This window comes from Coturnix japonica, unplaced genomic scaffold (assembly GCF_054131305.1).
Source record: "Coturnix japonica strain WE unplaced genomic scaffold, WE-NBRP24 Scf089, whole genome shotgun sequence".
Lineage (NCBI taxonomy): Eukaryota > Metazoa > Chordata > Aves > Galliformes > Phasianidae > Coturnix > Coturnix japonica.
Window position 1 is genome coordinate 30,819 of NW_028188992.1, and position 27,404 is coordinate 58,222.

At 54.8% G+C, this 27,404-nt stretch overlaps 1 protein-coding gene across 2 annotated transcripts; it reads right to left on the reverse strand.

Moving 5' to 3' along the window:
* Positions 1 to 338: 338 nt before the first annotated feature.
* Positions 339 to 26,935, reverse strand: SYMPK (symplekin scaffold protein). 2 transcript variants are annotated; one of them, XM_085534612.1, is made up of 10 exons: positions 26,754 to 26,935; positions 22,289 to 22,520; positions 20,035 to 20,182; positions 16,547 to 16,704; positions 15,463 to 15,525; positions 14,015 to 14,096; positions 12,599 to 12,712; positions 10,433 to 10,580; positions 6,529 to 6,689; positions 339 to 474 (listed from the first exon to the last, which is right to left on the reverse strand). In XM_085534612.1, exons 1-10 carry the CDS (start codon positions 26,890 to 26,892, stop codon positions 349 to 351), a joined length of 1,371 nt encoding a protein of 456 aa, XP_085390738.1. In that variant the 5' UTR covers positions 26,893 to 26,935; the 3' UTR covers positions 339 to 348. The 2 variants fall into 2 exon arrangements, with proteins under 2 accessions (XP_085390738.1, XP_085390737.1); XM_085534611.1 differs by lacking the exon at positions 15,463 to 15,525 and having other exon boundaries at positions 16,484 to 16,704.
* Positions 26,936 to 27,404: the final 469 nt, after the last annotated feature.

Here is a 27,404-nt window from a genome sequence, read left to right on the forward strand (position 1 = left end):
GTGCAGTGCCCCCCCCCATATTACTGCCCCCCACCCTTATCAGTCAGGCTGTGCAGTGACCCCCCCCATATTATTGATGCCCCCCACCCTTATCAGTCAGGCTGTGCAGTGCCCCCCCCCATATTATTGATGCCCCCCACCCTTATCAGTCAGGCTGTGCAGTGCCCCCCCCCATATTATTGCCCCCCACCCTTATCGGTCAGGCTGTGCAGTGTTGTCCCCCCCCCATATTATTTATTGCCCCCCCCATATTATTTCTGCCCCCCCCCCATATTAATTATTGCCCCCCACCCTTATCAGTCAGGCTGTGCAGTGACCCCCCCCCCATATTATCAGCCCCCCCCCATATTATTGATGCCCCCCACCCTTATCAGTCAGGCTGTGCAGGCAGCGCGTCACGAGGGTCTCGGCCCCTTTGGGGCAGTTTTCCACCAGCAGCAGCAGCTCGGGGGAGTTCATCCCCATCCCACGGATCTATGGGGTGAAGGGGGGGGGACACAAAGGGACTGGAATTAAACACTATAGGGAACATAAATCGACCCTAAAGGGACCCTAAATGGGATCCTAAAAGGGACCCTAAAAGGGAACCCGAAAGGGACCCCAAATGGGACCCCAATTCAACCCTAAAGGGATCCTAAAAGGGACCCCAAAATAGGCCCTAAAAGGGACCCCAAAAGGGACCCTAAAAAGGACCACAAATGGGATCCCAAAAGGGACCCTAAAAGGGAACCCGAAAGGGACCCCAAATGGGATCCCAAAAGGGACCCCAAAAGGGACCCCAATAATTCAACCCCAAAAGGGACCCCAAACAGGACCCCAATTCAACCCTAAAAAGACCCCAAAGTCAACCCAAAAGGGACCCTAAAAGGGAACCCAAAAAGAGACCCCAAAAGGGACCCCAATTCAACCCTAAAGGGACCCTAAAAGGGAACCCGAAAGGGACCCCAAAAAGAGACCCCAAAAGGGACCCTAAAAAGGACCACAAATGGGACCCCAAAAGGGAACCCGAAATGGACCCCAAAAGGGACCCCAAAAAGAGACCCCAAAATAGGCCCTAAAAGGGACCCGAAATGGACCCCAAATGGGATCCCAAAAGGGACCCTAAAAGGGACCCTAAAAAGGACCACAAATGGGACCCCAAAAGGGAACCCAAAAGGGACCCCAAAAGGGACCCCAATTCAACCCTAAAGGGACCCTAAATGGGATCCCAAAAGGGACCCCAAAAAGAGACCCCAAAAGGGACCCTAAAAAGGACCACAAATGGGATCCCAAAAGGGACCCTAAAAGGGAACCCGAAATGGACCCCAAATGGGATCCCAAAATAGGCCCTAAAAGGGACCCGAAATGGACCCCAAAAGGGATCCCAAAAGGGACCCTAAAAGGGACCCCAAAATAGGCCCTAAAAGGGACCCCAAAAGGGAACCCAAAAGGGAACCCAAAAGGGACCCTAAAAGGGAACCTGAAAGGGACCCCAAATGGGACCCCAAAATAGGCCCTAAAAGGGAACCCGAAATGGACCCCAAATGGGATCCCAAAAGGGACCCCAAAAAGAGACCCCAAAAGGGACCCTAAATGGGATCCCAAAAGGGACCCCAAATGGGACCCCAATTCAACCCTAAAGGGATCCTAAAAGGGACCCCAAAATAGGCCCTAAAAGGGACCCCAAAAGGGACCCCAAAAAGAGACCCCAAAAGGGACCCTAAAAGGGAACCCGAAAGGGACCCCAAAAGGGACCCCAATTCAACCCTAAAGGGATCCTAAAAGGGACCCCAAAATAGGCCCTAAAAGGGACCCTAAAGGGACCCCAAAAGGGACCCCAAAAAGAGACCCCAAAAGGGACCCTAAAAAGGACCACAAATGGGACCCCAAAAGGGACCCTAAAAGGGAACCTGAAAGGGACCCCAAAAGGGACCCCACAGTCACCCCAAAAGGGACCCCAATAATTCAACCCCAAAAGGGACCCCAAACAGGACCCCAATTCAACCCTAAAAAGACCCCAAAGTCAACCCAAAAGGGACCCTAAAAGGGACCTCAAAGACACCCTAAAAGGGATCCCAAAAGGGACCCTAAAAGGGACCCTAAAAGGGACCCGAAATGGACCCCAAATGGGATCCCAAAAAGAGACCCCGAAAGGGACCCTAAAAAGGACCCTAAAAGGGACCCAAAATGGACCCCAAGTGGGATCCCAAAAAGGACCCTAAAAGGGACCCCAAAATAGGCCCTAAAAGGGACCCCAAAAGGGAACCCAAAAGGGACCCTAAAAGGGAACCCGAAAGGGACTCCAAATGGGACCCCAAAATAGGCCCTAAAAGGGACCCTAAAAGGGAACCCGAAATGGACCCCAAATGGGATCCCAAAATAGGCCCTAAAAGGGACCCGAAATGGACCCCAAATGGGATCCCAAAAGGGACCCCAAAAAGAGACCCCAAAAGGGACCCTAAAAAGGACCGCAAATAGGACCCCAAAAGGGACCCTAAAAGGGACCCCGAAAGGGACCCCAAATGGGACCCCAAAAGGGACCCTAAAAGGGACCCCGAAATGGACCCCAAATGGGACCCCAAAGAGACCCTAAAAGGATCCTAAAAGGGACCCCAAAAGGGACCCCACAGTCACCCCAAAAGGGACCCCAATAATTCAACCCCAAAAGGGACCCCAAACAGGACCCCAATTCAACCCTAAAAAGACCCCAAAGTCAACCCAAAAGGGACCCTAAAAGGGAACCCAAAAGGGACCCCAATTCAACCCTAAAGAGAACCTGAAATGGACCCCAAATGGGACCCCAAAATAGGCCCTAAAAGGGACCCGAAATGGACCCGAAATGGGATCCCAAAAGGGACCCTAAAAGGGACCCCAAAAAGAGACCCCAAAAGGGAACCCGAAAGGGACCCCAAATGGGACCCCAATTCAACCCTAAAGGGATCCTAAAAGGGACCCCAAAAGGGACCCCAAAAAGAGACCCCAAAATAGGCCCTAAAAAGGACCACAAATGGGACCCCAAAAGGGACCCTAAAAGGGAACCCGAAAGGGACCCCAAATGGGACCAAAATAGGCCCTAAAAGGGACCCGAAATGGACCCCAAATGGGATCCCAAAAGGGACCCCAAAAAGAGACCCCAAAAGGGACCCCAAAGGCATCCTAAACGGGAACCCGAAAGGGACCCCAAAAGGGATCCCTATTCAACCCTAAAGGGACCCTAAATGGGATCCCAAAAGGGACCCCAAAAAGAGACCCCAAAAGGGACCCTAAAAAGGACCACAAATGGGATCCCAAAAGGGAACCCGAAATGGACCCCAAATGGGACCCTAAAAGGGAACCCAAAAGGGACCCCAAATGGGATCCCAAAAGGGACCCCAAAAGAGACCCCAAAAGGGACCCCAATTCAACCCTAAAGGGACCCTAAATAGGATCCCAAAAGGGACCCCAAAAAGAGACCCCAAAAGGGACCTCAAAGACACCCTAAAAGGGATCCCAAAAGGGACCCTAAAAGGGAACCCGAAATGGACCCGAAATGGGACCCCAAAATAGGCCCTAAAAGGGACCCAAAATGGACCCCAAATGGGACCCCAAAAGGGACCCTAAAAGGGACCCTAAAGGGACCCCAAAAGGGACCCCAAAAAGAGACCCCAAAAGGGACCCTAAAAAGGATCCCAAATGGGACCCCAAAAGGGACCCTAAAAGGGACCCCAAAAAGAGACCCCAAAAGGGAACCCGAAAGGGACCCCAAAAGGGACCCCAATTCAACCCTAAAGGGACCCTAAAAGGGACCCCAAAATAGGCCCTAAAAGGGACCCTAAAAGGGACACCAAAAAGAGACCCCAAAAGGGACCCTAAAAAGGACCACAAATGGGACCCCAAAAGGGACCCTAAAAGGGATCCCAAAAGGGACCCCAAATGGGACCCCAAAGAGACCCTAAAAGGGAATCCAAAAGGGACCCCAATTCAACCCTAAAGGGACCCAAAAAGGGACCCCAAAATGGGCCCTAAAAGGGACCCCAAAAGGGACCCCAATTCAACCCTAAAGGGATCCTAAATGGGATCCCAAAAGGGACCCTAAAAGGGACCCAAGAACGGACCCCAATTCAACTCTAAAGGGGCCCAAAAAGGGACTCCAAAATAGGCCCTAAAAGGGACCCTAAAAGGGAATCCAAAAGGGACCCCAATTCAACCCTAAAGGGACCCCAACGTCAACCCAAAAGGGACCCCAAAATAGGCCCTAAAAGGGACCCGAATTGGACCCCAAAAGGGACCCCAATTCAACCCTAAAGGGACCCAAAAAGGGACCCCAAAAGGAGAACCCAAAAGGGTCCCCAAAGGCCCCCAAAACCCCCCCAACCCCATCCAAGACCCCTAACAGCCCCAAGAACCCATAAACACCCCCCAAACCCCCTCTAAAGTGCCCCCAAAGCCCCCCAATCCCCCCCCAAACTACCCCCAAAATCCCCCCAAATCCCTTCAAGCCCACCCAAATCCCCCCAATCCCCCCTAACAGCCCCCAAAGGACCCATAAACCCCCAAAAGACCCCCCAAAGAGCCCCCAACCCCCCCCAAATCCCCCCCAAACCTCCCCAACTCCCCCCTAAGCCCCCAAACTGCCCCAAAGAGCTCCCAAACTGCCCCCCAACCCCCCCAATTCCCCCACAAAGGACCCCCAGAGACCCCCCAAGACCCCTAACAACCTCCAAAGGACCCATAAACCCCCCCAAGACCCCCTAAAGTGCCCCCAAAGCCCCCCCCAAGACCCCTAACAGCCCCCAAAGGACCCATAAACTCCCCACAAACCCCTCTAAAGTGACCCCAAAGACCCCCCAAAGACCCCCAACCCCCCCCAAAGAGGCCTGAACCCCCCCCAAAGGCCCCCAAAACCCACCCAACCCCCTCCAAGCCCCCACAACAGCCCCAAAGCCCCCCCAAACCCATCTAAAGTGCCCCCCAAGGACCCCCCAAACCCCCCTAAAGGATCCACAAACCCCCTCAAGACCCCCCAAAGCCCCCCAACACCCCCCCAAACCCCCCCAGACTACCCTCAAACTGCCCCCCAACCCCCCCAAACCCTCCCAATTCCCCTAACAGCCCCCAAAGGACCCATAAACCCCCTCAAGACCCCCCTAAAGTGCCCCCAAAGCCCCCTAAAGCCCCCCCCAAGACCCCTAACAGCCCCCAAAGGACCCATAAACACCCCCAAGACCCCCCTAAAGTGCCCCCAAAGCCCCCCCCAAGACCCCAAAGATCCCCCCAAGCCCCCCAACCCCCCACCCAAAGCCCCCCAACCCCCCTCTAAGACCCCCTAACAGCCCCCAAAGAACCCACAAGCCGCCCCCAAAGACCCCCAACCTGCCCCCAACCCCCCTCAACCCCATCCAAACCCCCACAACAGCCCCAAAGCCCCCCCCAAACTGCCCCCAAACCCCTCTAAAGTGACCCCAAAGCCCCCCCAAATCCCCCCCAAACTGCCCCAATGAGCTCCCAAACCCCCCCAATTCCCCCCCAAAGCCCCCCTGTCCCCCCCAATCCCCTCCAAGGACCCCCCAAACCCCCCCAAAGAGACCCTATCAGCCCCCAAAGCCCCCCAAAGCCCCTCTAAAGTGGCCCCAAAGAGCCCCCAAAGCCCCCCAACCCCCCTAAGTCCCCCCCAAGGACCCCCCAAAGGACCCATAAACCCCCCCAACCCCCCCCCCAAGACCCCCCAAAGCCCCCAAAGGACCCATAACCCCCCCCCAAAGCCCCTCTAAAGTGCCCCCAAAGAGCCCCCAAACTGCCCCAAAGAGCCCCCAAAGCCCCCCCAAAGACCCTAAATCCCTTCAAGCCCACCCAACAGCCCCCAAAGGACCCATAAACCCCCCCAAGACCCCCCAAACCCCCCCATATGCCCCCCTTACGGGCTGCTCAATGACCCTGAGCACGGTGCGCTTGATGTTGGCAATGGCCTCGGTGTAGACGGCCGCCCCCCCCAAAGACCCCCAACCCAATTCCCCCCCAAGTGCCCCCCAAGTGCCCCAAAGAGCCCCCGAACCCTCCCAAAGCCCCCCAACTCCCCCCTAAGCCCCCAAACTGCCCCAACCCCCAACCAAGTCCCCCCCATACTTCCCCCAAAGAGCCCTCAATCCCCCCCAAAGACCCCAACCCCCCTCCAAGACCCCCCTAACAGCCCCCAAAGGACCCATAACCCCCCCAAGACCCCCCTAAAGAGCCCCCAACCCCCCCAAATCCCCCCCAAACCCTCCCAACTCCCCCCTAAGCCCCCAAACTGCCCCAAAGAGCTCCCAAACTGCCCCCCAACCCCCCCAATTCCCCCACAAAGGACACCCAGAGACCCCCCAAAGCCTCCCTGTCCCCCCCCCAACCCCCTCAAAGACACCTAGCAGACCCCAAAGGACCCATAAACCCCCCACAAACCCCTCTAAAGTGACCCCAAAGACCCCCCAAAGGCCCCCAAACGCCCCCCAACCCCCTCCAAGACCCCTAAGAGCCCCCAAAGGACCCATAAACACCCCCAAGACCCCCCTAAAGACCCCCCATATCCCCCCTTACAGGCTGCTCGATGACCCTGAGCACGGTGCGCTTGATGTCGGCGATGGCCTCGGTGTACACGGCCGCCAGCTCGTGGATCAGCCGGTGGTTGTGGGGCAGCAGCGCCAGGTAAAGGTACAGGCACTGCTTGATGGTCTCCTCCGTCCACGGCGCCGCCACCTCTGGGACCCCATTGAAAACCAACATTGACCCCATTGAGTAACATTGACCCCATTGAGTAACATTGACCCCATTGACCAACACTGACCCCATTGATTAACATTGACCCCACTGACCAACATTGACCCCATAGACCAACATTGACCCCATTGAGTAACATTGACCCCATTGACCAACACTGACCCCATTGACCAACATTGACCCCATTGACCAACATTGACCCCATTGATTAACACTGACCCCATTGACTAACATTGACCCCATTGAGTAACATTGACCCCATTGATTAACATTGACCCCATTGACCAACATTGACCCCATTGAGTAACATTGACCCCATTGAGTAACATTGACCCCAATGAGTAACATTGACCCCATTGACTAACATTGACCCCATTGAGTAACATTGACCCCATTGATTAATGTTGACCCCATTGATTAACATTGACTCCATTGATTAACATTGACCCCATTGACTAACATTGACCCCATTGACCAACATTGACCCCATTGACCAACATTGACCCCATTGATTAACATTGACCCCAATGTGCCCCCATTGACCAACATTGACCCCATTGATTAACATTGACCCCAATGTGCCCCCATTGACCAACATTGACCCCAATGTATCCCCATTGACCCCAATGAGTCCCCCATTGACCAACGTTGACCCCCAATGGGTCCCCATTGAACCCAATGGGCACCCATTGACCCCTATGAGTCCCCATAGACTAACGTTGACCCCAATGTGTCCCCATAGATCAATACTGACCCCAATGTGTCCCCATTGACCAACATTGACCCAAATGTGTCCCCATTGACCCCAATGAGTTCCCCCATTGACCAACATTGACCCCATTGACCCCATTGACCAACGTTGAACCCAATGGGTCTCCATTGACTAACTAACATTGACCCCATTGACCAACGTTGACCCCATTGACCAACACTGACCCCATTGATTAACATTGACCCCATTGACCAACATTGACCCCATTGACTAACATTGACCCCATTGACCAACATTGACCCCATTGATTAACATTGACCCCATTGACTAACATTGACCCCATTGACCAACATTGACCCCATTGAGTAACATTGACCCCACTGACCAACATTGACCCCATTGATTAACATTGACCCCATTGACTAACATTGAACCCATTGATTAACACTGACCCCATTGACTAACATTGACCCCATTGAGTAACATTGACCCCATTGACTAACATTGACCCCATTGAGTAACATTGACCCCATTGATTAACATTGACCCCATTGACTAACATTGACCCCACTGATTAACATTGACCCCAATGTATCCCCATTGACCCCTATGAGTCCCCATTGACCAATGTTGACCCCAATGTGTCCCCATAGATCAATACTGACCCCAATGTGTCCCCATTGACCCCAATGTGTCTCCATTGACTAACAAACATTGACTCCATTGACCAACATTGACCCTAATGTGTCCCCATTGACCCCAATGAGTCCCCCAATGAGCCCATGGACCCCAACTTAACCCCATTGATCAACGTTGACCCCATTGACCAACATTGACCCCATTGACCAACGTTGACCCCATTGATTAACATTGACCCCATTGAGTAACATTGACCCCATTGACCAACATTGACCCCATTGACCAACACTGACCCCAATGTGTCCCCATTGACCCCAATGAGTCCCCCATTGAGCCCATGGACCCCAACTTAACCCCATTGATCAACGTTGACCCCATTGACCAACGTTGACCCCATTGATTAACATTGACCCCATTGAGTAACATTGACCCCATTGAGTAACATTGACCCCATTGATTAACATTGACCCCATTGACTAACATTGACCCCATTGACCAACATTGACCCCATTGAGTAACATTGACCCCATTGAGTAACATTGACCCCATTGACTAACATTGACCCCATTGAGTAACATTGACCCCATTGACCAACATTGACCCCATTGACCAACATTGACCCCATTGACTAACATTGACCCCATTGATTAACACTGACCCCATTGACTAACATTGACCCCATTGACCAACATTGACCCCATTGATTAACATTGACCCCATTGAGTAACATTGACCCCATTGACCAACATTGACCCCATTGAACAACATTGACCCCATTGATTAACATTGACCCCATTGATTAACATTGACCCAATTGAGTAACATTGACCCCATTGACCAACATTGACCCCATTGACCAACATTGACCCCATTGACTAACATTGACCCCAATGTGTCCCCATTGACTAACATTGACCCCATTGACCAACATTGACCCCATTGACCAACATTGACCCCATTGACCAACATTGACCCCAATGAGTCCCCATAGACCAACACTGACCCCATTGAGTAACATTGACCCCACTGACCAACATTGACCCTATTGATTAACATTGACCCCATTGAGTAACATTGACCCCATTGATTAACATTGACCCCACTGACCAACATTGACCCCATTGACTAACATTGACCCCATTGACCAACGCTGACCCCATTGAGTAACATTGACCCCAATGTGTCCCCATTGACCCCAGTATCCCCATTGACCCCAACATCCCCAACACCCCCATTGACCCCAATGTCCCCACTGACCCCAACAGCCCCAATGTCCCCATTGACCCCAACACCCCCAGTGCCCCCATTGACCCCACTGACCCCTATACCCCCATTGACCCCAATCGTCCCCATTGACACCAACATTCCCATTGACCCCAACATCCCCAACACCCCCATTGACCCCAATATCCCCATTGACCCCAACATCCCCAACAACCCCATGGACCCCAATGTCCCCATTGACCCCAGCACCCCCAACTACCCCATTGACCCCAATATCCCCATAGACACCAACGCTCCCATTGACCCCAACACCCCCAATGTCCCCATTGATCCCAACCCCCCCCTGCCCCCCATTGACCCCAATATCCCCATTGACCCCAACACCCCCAATATCCCCATTGACCCCAACACCCCCAATGTCCCCATTGACCCCAACACCCCCAATGTTCCCATTGACCCCAATGTCCCCAACGCCCCCATTGACGCCACTGACCCCAACGCCCCCATTGACCAACATTGACCCCAACACCCCCAATGTCCCTATTGACCCCAGCACCCCCAACTACCCCATTGACCCCAATATCCCCATAGACACCAACGCTCCCATTGACCCCAACACCCCCAATGTCCCCATTGACCCCAATGTCCCCAACGCCCCCAATGCCCCCAACGCCCCCATTGACCCCAATATCCCCATTGACCCCAATATCCCCATTGACCCCAACACCCCCAACGCCCCCATTGACCACAACACCCCCAACGCCCCCATTGACCACAACACCCCCAACGTCCCCATTGACCCCAATATCCCCATTGACCCCAACACCCCCAACATCCCCACTGACCCCAACGCCCTCATTGACCCCAACATCCCCAAAAACCCCATGGACACCAATGTCCCCATTGACCCCAACACTCCCAATGTCCCCATTGACACCAATGTCCCCAACGCCCCCATTGACTCCACTGACCCTAATATCCCCATTGACCCCAACAGCCCCAATGTCCCTATTGATATCAATGCCCCCAACGCCCCCACTGACCCCAATATCCCCACTGACACCAACATTCCCATTGACCCCAATACCCCCAACAACCCCATTGACACCAATGTCCCCATTGACCCCGTTCCCCCCATTGACCCCATACCGGTGTCCTTGTCGGCCCCGAACAGCACCGATGGGGGGTTGGGGTGCACCAGGAGCTGCAGGTAATTGAGGGCGAATTTCTCCACGTATTCACGCAGCGGCTCCTTCTCGTACATCCGCTTCACAAACAGCAGCGCCTGCTGACGCACCTATGGGGCACCCATTGGGACACATTGGGACCCATCAGGACTCACTGGGACCCATTGGGACCCACTGGGACCCATTGGGACCCATTGATACCCATCAGCACCCATAGGTACCCACTGGGACCCATCAAGACCCATTGGGACCCATCAGGACTCACTGGGACCCATTGGAACACATTGGGACCCATTGGGACACATTGGGACCCATTGGAACCCATTGATACCCACTGGGACCCATTGGGACCCACTGGGACCCATTAGTACCCATTGGTGCCCATTGGGACCCATTGAGACCCATTGGAACCCACTGATACCCATTGGGACCCACTGATACCCATTGGGACCCATTAATACCCATCAGAACCCAAGGGTACCCACTGGGACCCACTGGGACCCATCAAGACCCCTCAGCACCCATTGGGACCCATTGGAACCCATTGGTGCCCATTGATACCCATTGGGACCCACTGATACCCATTGGCACCCATTGGGACCCATCAGGACCCATTGGCACCCATTAGTACCCATCAGCACGCATTGGGACCGATTGGGACCCATCCGGACTCACTGAGACCCATCAGCACCCATCTGCACCCATTGGAACCCATTGGGACCCATTGGGACCCACTGGGACCCATCAGCACCCATTGGGACCCGTTAGTACCCATTGGGACCCATTGGGACCCATTAGTACCCATTGGTGCCCATTGATACCCATTGGGACCCACTGATACCCATCGGCACCCATTGGGACCCATCAGGACCCATTGGCACCCATTAGTCCCATCAGCACCCATTGGGACCCATTGGGACCCATTGAGACCCATCAGCACCCACTGGGACCCATCAGGACCCATTGGTACCCATTAGTCCCATCAGCATGCATTGGGACCCATTGGGACCCATTGGAACCCATTGATACCCATTGGGACCCATTAGTACCCATTGGTGCCCATTGGGACCCACTGATACCCATTGGCACGCATTGGGACCCATCAGGACCCATTGGTACCCATTAGAACCCATCGGCACCCATTGGGACCCACTGGAACCCATTGGGACCCACTGGAACCCATTGGGACCCATTGATACCCAGTGGGAGCCATTGATACCCATTGGGACCCATTGATACTCATTGGCACCAATTGGGACCCATCAGGACCCATGGGGACCCACTGTCACCCATTGTCACCTATTGTCCCCCACTGTTCCCAATGGACCCCCCCATCCCCATTACCCCCCCCATCCCCATTGCCCCCCATCCCCATTGACCCCCTTGTACCACCTGTCCCCCACTGTCCCCATTGGATCCCCCCATCCCCATCAACCCCATCCCCATTACCCCCCCACCCCATTGTCCCCCTGTCCCCATTACCCCCCCCGTCGTACCCCCATTGCCCCAGCACCCCATTGCCCCCCCGTCCCCATTACTCCCCCCATCCCCATTACCCCCCCCATTCCCATTGTCCCCCCATTCCCACTGCCCTCCCCATTTCCCTGTCCCCAGTACCCCCCCGTCCCCATTACCCCCCCATCCCCATTACACCCCTGTCCCCACTGCCCCCCTGTCCCCATTACCCCCCCCATCCCCATTACCCCCCCATCCCCATTACACCCCTGTCCCCACTGCCCCCCTGTCCCCATTACCCCCCCCCATTCGCATTACCCCCCCATCCCCATTACCCCCCCGTACCCCCTGTACCCCCCCATCCCTATTGCCCCCCCATTCCCATCACCCTCCCTTGTCCCCATTACCCCCCGTCCCCATTACCCCCCCATTCCCATTACCCTCCCCGTCCCCACAGCCCTCCTCATTGCCCCCCATCCCCATTGCCCCCCTGTACCCCCCCATCCCCATTGCCCCCCTGTACCCCCCCATCCCCATTACCCCCCCTGTCATACCCCCATTGCCCCCCCATCCCCATTGCCCCCCTGTCCTCCCCATATCCCCATCGCCCCCCATATCCCCATTGCCCCCCTGTCCCCCCCCATCCCCATCGCCCCCCATACCCCCCCCCCACCTTCTCCTTCTCATGTGAGCACAGGTCCAGCAGCACGTGGAGATACTGGAACTGCCGCGATGGGCGCTTAAAGATCAGCTCCCGCAGCGTCGACATGCCCAGGTACGCGCGGCTCTGGGGGGGCAGTGGGGTCAATGGGGGTAATAGGGGCTATGGGGGCAATGGGGTCAATGGGGGTAATGGGGGTAATGGGGGCTATGGGGGTAATGGGGTCAATGGGGGTAATGGGGGTAATGGGGTCAATGGGGTCAATGGGGGCAATGGGGGTAATAGGGGCTATGGGGGTAATGGGGGTAATGGGGGCAATGGGGGTAATGGGGTCAATGGGGGTAATGGGGGTAATGGGGTCAATGGGGTCAATGGGGGCAATGGGGGTAATAGGGGCTATGGGGGTAATGGGGGTAATGGGGGCAATGGGGGTAATGGGGTCAATGGGGGTAATGGGGGTAATGGGGTCAATGGAGGTAATGGGGTGAATGGGGTGAATGGGGGTAATGGGGGCTATGGGGGTGATGGGGGTAATGGGGTCAATGGGGGTAATGGGGTAATGGGGTCAATGGGGGTAATGGGGTCAATGGGGGTAATGGGGGTAATGGGGTAATGGGGTCAATGGGGGTAATGGGGTCAATGGGGGTAATGGGGGCAATGGGGGCAATGGGGGTAATGGGGGCTATGGGGGTAATGGGGGCAATGGGGGCAATGGGGGTAATGGGGGCTATGGGGGTAATGGGGGTAATGGGGGTAATGGGGTAATGGGGTCAATGGGGGTAATGGGGGCAATGGGGGTAATGGGGGTAATGGGAGTAATGGGGGTAATGGGGGTAATGGGGTAATGGGGTCAATGGGGGTAATGGGGTCAATGGGGGTAATGGGGGCAATGGGGGCTATGGGGGTAATAGGGGCTATGGGGGCAATGGGGGTAATGGGGGTAATGGGGGTAATGGGGGTTAATGGGGGCAATGGGGGTAATGGGGTCAATGGGGGTAATGGGGGCAATGGGGGTAATGGGGGCAATGGGGTCAATGGAGGTAATGGGGTGAATGGGGTGAATGGGGGTAATGGGGGCTATGGGGGTGATGGGGGTAATGGGGGCAAAGGGGGTAATGGGGGTAATGGGGGCTACAGGGGTAATAAGGGCAATGGGGGTAATGGGGGCAATGGGGGTAATGGGGATAATGGGGGCAATGGGGGCAATATGGGTAATGGGGTAATGGGGTAATGGGGGCAATGGGGGCTATGGGGTCAATGGGGGTAATGGGGGTAATGGGGGAAATGGGGGTAATGGGGTCTATGGGGTCCATGGGGTCTATGGGGTCTATGGGGTCTATGGGGTCTATGGGGTCTATGGGGTCTATGGGGTCAATGGGGTCTATGGGGTCTATGGGGTCTATGGGGTCCATGGGGTCCATGCCCCACCTCATCCTCGCAGTACTTGCGGATGACGTCCAGGGCCCCCTCAGTGATCAGAGGAGCCTCCAGCACCACACGGGTAAAGATCCTGGGGGGGAATAAAGGGGTCAGTGTGGGGTTATGGGGGGCTATGGGGTTATGGGGTTATGGGGGGATATGGGGTTATGGGGTTATGGGGGTTATGGGGTGTTATGGGGGGATATAGGGTTATGGGGTTATGGGGGGTTATGGGGGGGCTATGGGGTTATGGGAGGTTATGGGGGCTATGGGGTTATGGGGGGCTATGGGGGGCTATGGGGGGCTATGGGGTTATGGGGGGTTATGGGGTTATGGGGGCTATGGGGTTATGGGGGTTATGGGGTTATGGGGGCTATGGGGTTATGGGGGTTATGGGGTTATGGGGGGCTATGGGGTTATGGGGGGTTATGGGGTTATGGGGGCTATGGGGGCTATGGGGCTATGGGGTTATGGGGGCTATGGGGTTATGGGGGGCTATGGGGTTATGGGGGGCTATGGGGCTATGGGGCTATGGGGTTATGGGGCTATGGGGTTATGGGTGTTGTGGGGGTTATGGGGGCTTAAGGGGATTTATGGGGTCTTCTCCTCCAGCCCGCCCAGCAGATCAAACAGCCAATCGTCCTATCTCCGGGATCCCCCCATATCCCCCCTGTACCCACCAATATCTCCCCCAATACCCCCCATACCCCCCGTATACCCCCCATATCCCCCAATAACCCCATATACCCCCTATACCTCCCCCAATACCCCTCATATCCCCCCCCATACCCATCTCTGTGGTCGGCCTTGTCTGTCAGCCCCCCCAGCAGATCCACCAGCCACTCGTCGTATTGCCGTGACCCCCCATATCCCCCCTATACCCCCCATATCCCCCCTATACCCCCCATATACCCCAATAACCCCCTATACCCCCCCATATCCCCCCCAATGCCCCCTATATCCCCCCATATCCCCTATACCCCTATCCCCCCCATACCCATCTCTCTGGTCGGCCTTCTCCATCAGCCCCCCAGGCAGATCCACCAGCCACTCGTCGTATCGCCGTGACCCCCCATACCCCCCTATACCCCCCATATCCCCCGAAGACCCCCCATATCCCCCCTCTACCCCCCCATTACACCCCCAATGCCCCCTACACCCCCCCTATACCCCCCCATATACCCCAATAACCCCCTATACAACCCCAATACCCCCCATATCCCCTATCCCCCCCCATACCCATCTCTCTGGTCGGCCTTGTCCGTCAGCCCCCCCAGCAGATCCACCAGCCACCCGTCGTATCTCTGGGACCCCCCATATCCCCCCTATACCCCCTCATTACACCCCCAATGCCCCTTATACCCCCCCATATACCCCCCAATACCCCCCCATATACCCCAATAACCCCCTATATCCCCCCCTATACCCCCCCATATCCCCCCTTATTGCCCCCATACCCATCTCTCTGGTCGGCCTTGTCCGTCAGCCCCCCCAGCAGATCCACCAGCCACTCGTCGTATCTCCAGGACCCCTCATACCCCCCCATTACCCCCCCATTACACCCCCAATGCCCCCTACACCCCCCCTATATACCCCCATATACCCCTATACCCCCCATATCCCCCCTATACCCCCCATATACCCCCCCATACCCATCTCTCTGGTCGGCCTTGTCCGTCAGCCCCCCCAGCAGATCCACCAGCCACCCGTCGTATCTCTGGGACCCCCCATATCCCCCCTATACCCCCTCATTACACCCCCAATGCCCCTTATACCCCCCCATATACCCCCCAATACCCCCCCATATACCCCAATAACCCCCTATATCCCCCCCTATACCCCCCCATATCCCCCCTTATTGCCCCCATACCCATCTCTCTGGTCGGCCTTGTCCGTCAGCCCCCCCAGCAGATCCACCAGCCACTCGTCGTATCTCCAGGACCCCTCATACCCCCCCATTACCCCCCCATTACACCCCCAATGCCCCCTACACCCCCCCTATATACCCCCATATACCCCTATACCCCCCATATCCCCCCTATACCCCCCATATACCCCCCCATACCCATCTCTCTGGTCGGCCTTGTCCGTCAGCCCCCCCAGCAGATCCACCAGCCACCCGTCGTATCTCTGGGACCCCCCATATCCCCCCTATACCCCCTCATTACACCCCCAATGCCCCTTATACCCCCCCATATACCCCCCAATACCCCCCCATATACCCCAATAACCCCCTATATCCCCCCCTATACCCCCCCATATCCCCCCTTATTGCCCCCATACCCATCTCTCTGGTCGGCCTTGTCCGTCAGCCCCCCCAGCAGATCCACCAGCCACTCGTCGTATCTCCAGGACCCCTCATACCCCCCCATTACCCCCCCATTACACCCCCAATGCCCCCTACACCCCCCCTATATACCCCCATATACCCCTATACCCCCCATATCCCCCCTATACCCCCCATATACCCCCCCATACCCATCTCTCTGGTCGGCCTTGTCCGTCAGCCCCCCCAGCAGATCCACCAGCCACTCGTCGTACCGCCGGGACCCCCCCGCCCTGTGTCCGTACTCCTGGTACAGCAGCGCCAGCGCCAGCTCCAACCTCCCCCTGGCGTCTTCCAACACAAACGGCAGCAGCGACACCGACAGCGGCAGCTCCAGAACCACGGCCAGCTTGGCCAGCAGCCGGACACGGGCCTGGGGGGGACGGGGGGGCAAATAGGAGGGGATGGGGGGAGGGGGGGTACATAGAAGGGATTGAGGGGGGCAGATAGGAGGGGTTGGGGGGAGGGAGGGCAGATAGGATATCCCCCCATATACACCAATAACCCCCATATCCCCCCATATACCCCCCATACACCCCAATAACCCCCAATAACCCCCATATCCCCCCATATACCCCAATAACCCCCATATCCCCCCATATCCCCCCATATACCCCAATAACCCCCATATCCCCCCATATCCCCCATATTCCCCCCATATACCCCAATAACCCCCATATCCACCCATATACCCCAATAACCCCCATACACCCCCATATCCCCCCAATAACCCCCCCACACCCCCCCATGCCCCCCCATATCCCCCCATACACCCCCATATCCCCCCAATAACCCCCATACCCCCCCATATCCCCCCATACCCCATATCCCCCATATCCCCCCATACACCCCAATAACCCCCATACCCCATACCCCATATCCCCCCATATACCCCAATAACCCCCATATCCACCCATACACCCCAATAACACCCATACCCCCCATATCCCCCCATACCCCATATCCCATATCCCCCCATATACCCCAATAACCCCCATATACCCCAATAACCCCCATACACTCCCATATCCCCCCAATAACCCCCAAATCCCCCCATACCCCATATCCCCCCATATACCCCCAATAACCCCCATATCCCCCCATACACCCCCATACCCCATATCCCCCATATCCCCCCAATAACCCCCATATCCCCCCATACCCCATATACCCCATATCCCCCCATACCCCATATATCCCATATCCCCCCATACCCCGTATACCCCATATCCCCCCAATAACCCCCAAATCCCCCCATACACCCCCATATACCCTCATATCCCCCCCATATCCCCCCAATAACCCCCATATCCCCCCAGACCCCCCATATCCCCCCATACACCCCAATAACCCCCATACCCCATATATCCCATATCCCCCCATACACCCCCATACACCCCATACCCCCCCATACACCCCCATACACCCCCATACCCCCCCATACACCCCCATATCCCCCATACCCCCCCATACCCCCCCATACCCCATATATCCCATATCCCCCCATACCCCCCCATACACCCCCATATCCCCCCATACACCCCCATACCCCATATCCCCCATATCCCCCCCAATAACCCCCATATCCCCCCATACCCCATATACCCCATATCCCCCCATACCCCATATATCCCATATCCCCCCATACCCCCCATACCCCATATACCCCATATCCCCCCATACCCCATATACCCCATATCCCCCCATACCCCATATACCCCATACACCCCATATCCCCCATATCCCCCCAATAACCCCCATATCCCCCCATACACCCCAATAACCCCCATACCCCATATATCCCATATCCCCCCCATACCCCCCCATACACCCCCATATCCCCCCATACACCCCCATACCCCATATCCCCCATATCCCCCCATACACCCATACCCCCCCATACACCCCCATACCCCCCCATACACCCCCATACCCCCCCATACACCCCCATACCCCATATCCCTCCATACCCCATATATCCCATATCCCCCCATACACCCCATACCCCCCCATACACCCCCACATCCCCCATACCCCCCATACCCCCCCATACCCCATATATCCCATATCCCCCCATACACCCCCATACCCCCCCATACACCCCCATATCCCCCATACCCCCCCATACCCCCCCATACCCCATATATCCCATATCCCCCCATACCCCCCCATACACCCCCATATCCCCCCATACACCCCCATACCCCATATCCCCCATATCCCCCCAATAACCCCCATATCCCCCCATACCCCATATACCCCATATCCCCCCATACCCCATATATCCCATATCCCCCCATACCCCCCCATACCCCATATACCCCATATCCCCCCATACCCCATATATCCCATATCCCCCCATATCCCCCCATACCCCATATACCCCATATCCCCCCATACCCCATATACCCCATATCGCCCCATACACCCCATATCCCCCATATCCCCCCAATAACCCCCATATCCCCCCATACCCCATATACCCCATATCCCCCCATACCCCATATATCCCATATCCCCCCATACCCCCCCATACCCCATATACCCCATATCCCCCCATATCCCCCCATACCCCATATCCCCCCATACCCCATATTCCCCCATATCCCCCATACCCCATATACCCCATATCCCCCCATACCCCATATATCCCATATCCCCCATACCCCCCCATACCCCATATACCCCATATCCCCCCATACCCCATATACCCCATATCGCCCCATACACCCCATATCCCCCATATCCCCCCAATAACCCCCATATCCCCCCATACCCCAATAACACCCATATCCCCCCATACCCCATATACCCCCATATCCCCCCATATCCCCCCATACCCCATATCCCCCCATACCCCATATTCCCCCATATCCCCCCATACCCCATATACCCCATATCCCCCCATACCCCATATATCCCATATCCCCCCATACCCCCCCATACCCCATATACCCCATATCCCCCCATACCCCATATACCCCATATCGCCCCATACACCCCATATCCCCCATATCCCCCCAATAACCCCCATATCCCCCCATACCCCATATACCCCATATCCCCCCATACCCCATATATCCCATATCCCCCCATACACCCCCATACACCCCCATACCCCCCCATACACCCCCACATCCCCCATACCCCCCCATACCCCCCGATATCCCCCCATACCCCATATATCCCATATCCCCCCATACACCCCATACCCCCCATACACCCCCATATCCCCCATACCCCCCCATACACCCCCATATCCCCCCATATCCCCCCATACCCCATATACCCCATATCCCCCCATACCCCATATATCCCATATCCCCCCATACCCCATACCCCATATACCCCCCATATCCCATATACCCCAATAACCCCCATACACCCCATACACCCCCATACCCCATATATCCCATATCCCCCCATACCCCCCCATACCCCATATACCCCATATCCCCCCATACCCCATATACCCCATATCCCCCCATACCCCATATACCCCATATCCCCCCATACACCCCCATATCCCATATACCCCAATAACCCCCATACACCCCCATACCCCATACCCCATATACCCCCCATACCCCATATATCCCATATTCCCCCATATCCCCCCATACACCCCTATAACCCCCATATCCCATATACCCCCATACCCCCCATACCCCCCCATACCCCATATACCCCCATATACCCCCACCTGTGCAGCGCCGCAGCTCCCCACGCTCCTCTCTGCGTGCAGCACCCTGCAGAACGCCCCCAGCTTCAGCTGCTCCAACTGCGCCGCGCTCAGAGGCTGCACCGCCTCCATGAGCCGGAACGCGCGGCGACGGCCGCCAGCACCGGGACTATAGGGGATATATATGTATAGGGGGGTTATATACATATAGGGGGGGTCATATATGTATAGGGGGGTCATATACATCATATAGGGGGGTCATATAGAGCTGTGCCGCGCTCAGAGGCTGCACTGCCTCCAGCAAACGGAATGCACGGCGACGGCCACCAGCACCGGGACTATAGGGATAGATATGTATAGGGGGGTTATATAGGGGGTATAGGGGATATATATGTATAGGGGGGTCATATACATCATATAGGGGGGGTCATATAGAGCTGTGCCGCGCTCAGAGGCTGCACCGCCTCCATGAGGCGGAACGCGCGGCAACGGCCGCCAGCACCGGGACTATAGGGATAGATATGTATAGGGGGGTTATAATGGGGCTATAGGGGATATATATGTATAGGGGGGTCATATACATCATATAGGGGGGGTGATATAGAGCTGTGCCGCGCTCAGAGGCTGCACCGCCTCCAACAGCCGGAACGCGCGGCGATGGCCGCCAGCACCGGGACTATAGGGGATATAGGGATATATACATATAGGGGGGTCATATACCAGGGCTATAGGGGATATATACGTATAGGGGGGGTTATATACATATAGGGGGGGTTATATACATATAGGGGGGTCATATACATATAGGGGGGGTTATATACATATAGGGGGGTCATATACATATAGGAGGGTTATGTACATATAGGGGGGTTATATACATATAGGGGTGGTTATATACATATAGGGGGGTTATATATATATAGGAGGCTTTTATATATATAGGGGGGTCATATACATATAGGGGGATCATATACATATAGAGGGGTCATATACATATAGGGGGGGTCATATACATATAGGGGGGATATACACATATAGGAGGACCCCAATAGACTCCAACAGACCTCAACAGACCCCAATAGATCCCACCACCCCCCACCAGACCCCAATAGACCCCACCAGACTCCAATAGTCCCCAGTGGATCCCAAGAGATCCCAATAGATCTCAATAGGCCCCACCAGACCCCACCAGACCCCAATAGTTCCCAGTGGACCCCAAGAGACCCCAAGAGACCCCACCAGTACCCAACAGACCCCAGAAGACCCCAATAGACCCCACCAGACCCCAATAGACCCCACCAGACCCCAATAGACCCCAACAGACCCCTATAGACCCCAACAGCCCCCAACAGACCCCAATAGTCCCCAATGGACCCCAATAGGCCCCACGAGACCCCACAAGCCCCAATAGACCCCAATAGACCCCACCAGCCCCCAGTAGACCCCAAAAGACCTCAATAGAAACCAATAGACCTCACCAGCCCCCAATAAACCCCAGTAGACCCCAATAGACCCCAATAAACCCCACAAGCCCCCAACAGACCCCCAGTAAACCCCAATAGACATCACCAGACCCCAATAGACATCACCAGACCCCAACTGACCCCACCAGACCCCAATAGTCCCCAATGGACCCCAAGAGATCCCAATAGATCTCAATAGGACCCACCAGACCCCACTAGACCCCAAAAGACCCCAGTAGACCCCAAGAGACCCCACCAGTACCCAACAGACCCCAAAAGACCCCAATAGACCCCACCAGACCCCAATAGACCCCACCAGACCCTAATAGATGCCAACAGACCCCAACAGACCCCAGTAGACCCCAATAGACCCCAATAAACCCCACAAGCCCCCACCAGCTCCCAATAGACCCCACCAGACCCCAATAAACCCCACCAGACCCCAATAGACCCCAATAGACCCCACCAGCCCCCAATAGAACCCACCATACCCCAATAGACCCCACCAGCCCCCAATAGAACCCACCAGCCCCCAATAGAACCCACCAGCCCCTGGTAGACCCTACCAGACCCCAATAGACCCCCACAGACCCCAACAGGCCCCAGTAGACCCTAACAGACCCCACTAGCACCCAATAGACCCCAATAGACTCCGCCAGCCCCCAATAGACCCCAATAGACCCCAATAAACCCCATCAGCCCCCAATAAACCCCAGTAGACCCCAATAGACCCCAATAAACCCCAATAAGCCCCACAAGCCCCCACCAGCTCCTAATAGACCCCAATAGACCCCAATACCCCCCTCACTCACCGTGGCTGCGTTCCGGGCAGGATGGGTTCAGGTCTCCTCTTGGTTTGTGGGGTCTCTTCATCGGGACCCCCCCCAATTCCGGGACCCCCAGATCCCCCCCCTTGAGACCCCAGCACCGCGATGGCCTGACCCTGAGCCAGGGCTGATAGTCGACGTTTGATAAGGACGTTCTCAGCCCGGGGGGTCTTTTCCTCCCTCGGTTCCTCCTTCAGCTGCTTCGTCTGTTCCACCCCTATAGGGGAAAAAGGGATCCCATAACATTACATGGCCCTAAGTGGGGCCTTGATCCCATTAACTGACCCCAAATAGGGCCCTGATCCCATTAATTGAACCCAAACAGAGCCCTGATCCCATTAATTGAACCCAAATGGGGCCCTGACCCCAAACAAGGCCCCAATCCCATTAACTGACCCCAAACAAGACTTTTTCCACCCCTATAGGGGAAAAAAGGGATCCCATAACATTACATGGCCCTAAATAGGACCCTGATACCATTAATTGAACCCAAATGGGGACTGAATCCTATTAATTGACCCCAAACAGAACCCTGATCCCATTAATTGAACCCAAATGGGGCCCTGATCCCATTAATTGACCCCAAACAGAGCCCTGATCCCATTAATTGAACCCAAATGGGGCCCTGATCCCATTAATTGAACCCAAACGGGGCCCTGATCCCATTAAATGACCCCAAACAGGCCCTAATCCTATTAACTGACCTCAAACAGGGCCCCAATCCCATTAACTGACCCCAAACAAGACTTTTTCCACCCCTATAGGGGAAAAAAGGGATCCCATAACATTACATGGCCCTAAATAGGACCCTGATCCCATTAATTGAACCCAAATGGGGCCCTGATCCCATTAACTGACCCCAAATGGGGACTGAATCCCATTAATTGACCCCAAACAGAGCCCTGATCCCATTAATTGAACACAAATGGGGCTCTGATCCCATTAATTGAACCCAAATGGGGCTCTGATCCCATTAACCCCATTAAATGGGGACTGAATCCCATTAACTGACCCCAAATGGGGCCTTGATCCCATTAATTGACCCCAAGTGGGGCTGAATCCCATTAACTGACTCCAAACGGGGACCTGATCCCATTAAATGAACCCAAATGGGGCCCTGATCCCATTAACTGAACCCAAACAAGACTTTTTCCACCCCTATAGGGGAAAAAAGGGATCCCATAACATTACATGGCCCTTAGTGGGGCCTTGATCCCATTAACTGACCCCAAATGGGGCCCTGATCCCATTAATTGAACCCAAATGGGGACTGAATCCCATTAATTGACCCCAAACAGAGCCCTGATCCCATTAATTGTCCCCAAACAGAGCCCTGATCCCATTAATTGAACCCAAACAGAGCCCTGATCCCATTAATTGAACACAAATGGGGCCCTGATCCCATTAATTGACCCCAAAGGGGGCTCTGATCCCATTAACCCCATTAAATGGGGACCTGATCCCATTAACTGACCCCAACTGGGGCCCTGATCCCATTAATTGACCCCAAACAAGACTTTTTCCACCCCTATAGGGGAAAAAAGGGATCCCATAACATTAAATGGCCCTAAATGGGGCCCTGATCCCATTAATTGCACCCAAACAGAGCCCTGATCCCATTAATTGAACCCAAATGGGGCCCTGATCCCATTAATTGAACACAAATGGGGCCCTGATCCCATTAACCCCATTAAATGGGGACTGAATCCCATTAACTGACCCCAAATGGGGCCCTGATCCCATTAACTCACCCCAAAGAGGGCTCTGATCCCATTAATTGACCCCAAATGGGGCCCTGATCCCATTAATTGAACACAAATGGGGCTCTGATACCATTAACCCCATTAAATGGGGACTGATCCCATTAACTGACCCCAAATGGGCCCTGATCCCATTAATTGAACCCAAATGGGGACTGAATCCCATTAATTGACCCCAAACAGAGCCCTGATCCCATTAATTGAACCCAAATGGGGCCCTGATTCCATTAATTGAACCCAAATGGGGCCCTGATCCCATTAATTGAACCCAAATGGGGCCCTGATCCCATTAATTATCCCCCCTGTGCCCCAATCCCCCCCCATCCCCTAATCCCACTATATAGCCCCCTCCCCATCCTATAATCCCACTATATAGCCCTATCCCCTAATCCCACCCCTATCCCCCCATCCCCTAATCCCACTATATAGCCTCATTCCCATCCCCTAATCCTACTATATAGCCCCCCTAACCCCACTATATACCCCATCCCCACCCTATAATCCCACAATATAGCCCCATCCCCATCCCCTAATCCCACTATAGCCCCTTCCCGTCCCCTAATCCCACTATATACCCCCCATCCCCTAATCCCACTATAGCCCCCTCCCTATCCCCTAATCCCACTATAGCCCCTTTCCCATCCCCTAATCCCACTATATAGCCCCCTGTCCATCCTATAATCCCACTATATAGCCCCATCCCCATCCCCTAATCCCACCCTTATCCCTCCCCATCCCCTAACCCCACTATTTATCCCCCATCACCTAATCTCACTATATAGCCCCCTAATCTCACTATATAGCCTCATCCCCACCCTATACTCCCACTAAATAGCCCCCTACCCATCCCCTAATCCCACTATATACCCTCCCATCCCCCAATCCCACTATATAGCCCCATTCCCATCCCCTAATCCCACTATATAGCACCCTAATCCCACTATATAGCACCCTAATCCCACTATATACCCCCCCATCTGCTAATCCCACTATATACCCCCCTAATCCCACTATAAACCCCATCCCCTAATCCCACTATAGTCCCTTCCCATCCCCTAATCCCACTATATACCCCCCCATCCCCAAATCCCAATATATAGCCCCTTCCCCATCCCCTAATCCCACTATATACCCCCATCCCCATTCCCTAACCCCCATCCCCATCCTATAACCCCACTATATACCCCCCATCCCCTAATCCCACTATATAGCCCCATCCCCATCCCTAATCCCACTATATACCACCCCTATCCCCTAATCCCACTATATAGCCCCATCCCAATCCCCTAATCCCACTATATAGCCCCATCCCCATCCCCTAATCCCACTATATACCCCTTAATCCCACTATATACCCTCTAATCCCACTATATACCCTCTAATCCCACTATATACACCTCTAATCCCCGTATATATCTACCTCCCCACCCTATAATCCCACTATATACCCCTCTAATCCCACTATATACCCCTCTAATCCCACTATATACCCCCCTAATCCCACTATATACCCCCTCCCCACCCTCTAATCCCACTATATACCCCCCTAATCCCACTATATACCCCCCTCCCCACCCTATAATCCCACTATATACCCCCCTAACCCCACTATATACCCCATCCCCATCCCCTAATCCCACTATATACCCCCATACCCATCCTATAATCCCACTATATACCCCTATAATCCCACTATATACCCCTCTAATCCCACTATATACCCCCATCCCCATCCCCTAATCCCACCCTTATACCCCCCATCCCCTAATCCCACTATATACCCCCATACCCACCCTATAATCCCACTATATACCCCCTAATCCCACTATACCCCCCTCCCCACCCTCTAATCCCACTATATACCCCTCTAATCCCACTATATACCCCCTAATCCCACTATATACCCCCCCACCCTATAATCCCACTATATACCCCATCCCCTAATCCCACTATATACCCCCCTAATCCCACTATACACCCCCTAATCCCACTATATACCCCCTCCCCACCCTATAATCCCACTATATACCCCTCTAATCCCACTATATACCCCCTTAATCCCACTATATACCCCCTAATCCCACTATATACCCCCTAATCCCACTATACACCCCCTAATCCCACTATATACACCCCTCCCCACCCTATAACCCCACTATATACCCACCTAATCCCACTATACTCCCCTCTAATCCCACTATATACCCCCTAATCCCACTATATACCCCCTAATCCCACTATATATCCCTCTAATCCCACTATATACCCCCCTAATCCCACTATATGCCACCATCCCCACCCTATAATCCCACTATATACCCCCCTAATCCCACTATATACCCCCCTAATCCCACTATACCCCCTCCCCACCCTATAACCCCACTATATACCCCCCTAACCCCACTATATACCCCCTAATCCCACTATATACCCCCTAATCCCACTATATACCCCTCTAATCCCACTACAGCCCCCTCCCCACCCTATAACCCCACTATATACCCCCCTAACCCCACTATACCCCCTCCCCACCCTATAACCCCATACCCCCCCCCATTACCCGGCCCTAATCCCACTATATACCCCCTAACCCCACTATACCCCCTCCCCACCCTATAATCCCACTATATACCCCCCTAACCCCACTCTACTCCCTCCCCACCCTATAACCCCGTACCCCCCCCCATTACCCGGCCCTAATCCCGCTGCCGTCATTTGCGTTGCCATCAGCCGGGCCAGATGTTTGATCTGAGCTTCGGTCCCCGCTGATTCCACGGGGGTGTAGGTGGCCTGGAAGGAGGCGGGCATGGCCTCGGGCAGGTACACCATGCTGATGAGAACCTATAGGGCATATAGGGACATATAGGGACATATAGGGACATATAGGGCATCCTATAGCCCACAGCCCCATTACAACCCCTATCAAACCTATAGGGCACCATATAGCACCCAGACCCATTGAACCCCATTGGGGAGGTACACCATGCTGATGAGAACCTATAGGGCATATAGGGACATATAGGGACATATAGGGCACCCTATAGCCCCTAGGGGAGGTACACCATGCTGATGAGAACCTATAGGGCATATAGGGACATATAGGGACATATAGGGACATATAGGGCATCCTATAGCCCCTAGGGGAGGTACACCATGCTGATGAGAACCTATAGGGAATAGAGGGACATATAGGGACATATAGGGCACCCTATAGCCCCTAGGGGAGGTACACCATGCTGATGAGAACCTATAGGGCATATAGGGACATATAGGGCACCCTATAGCCCCTAGGGGAGGTACACCATGCTGATGAGAACCTATAGGGCATATAGGGACATATA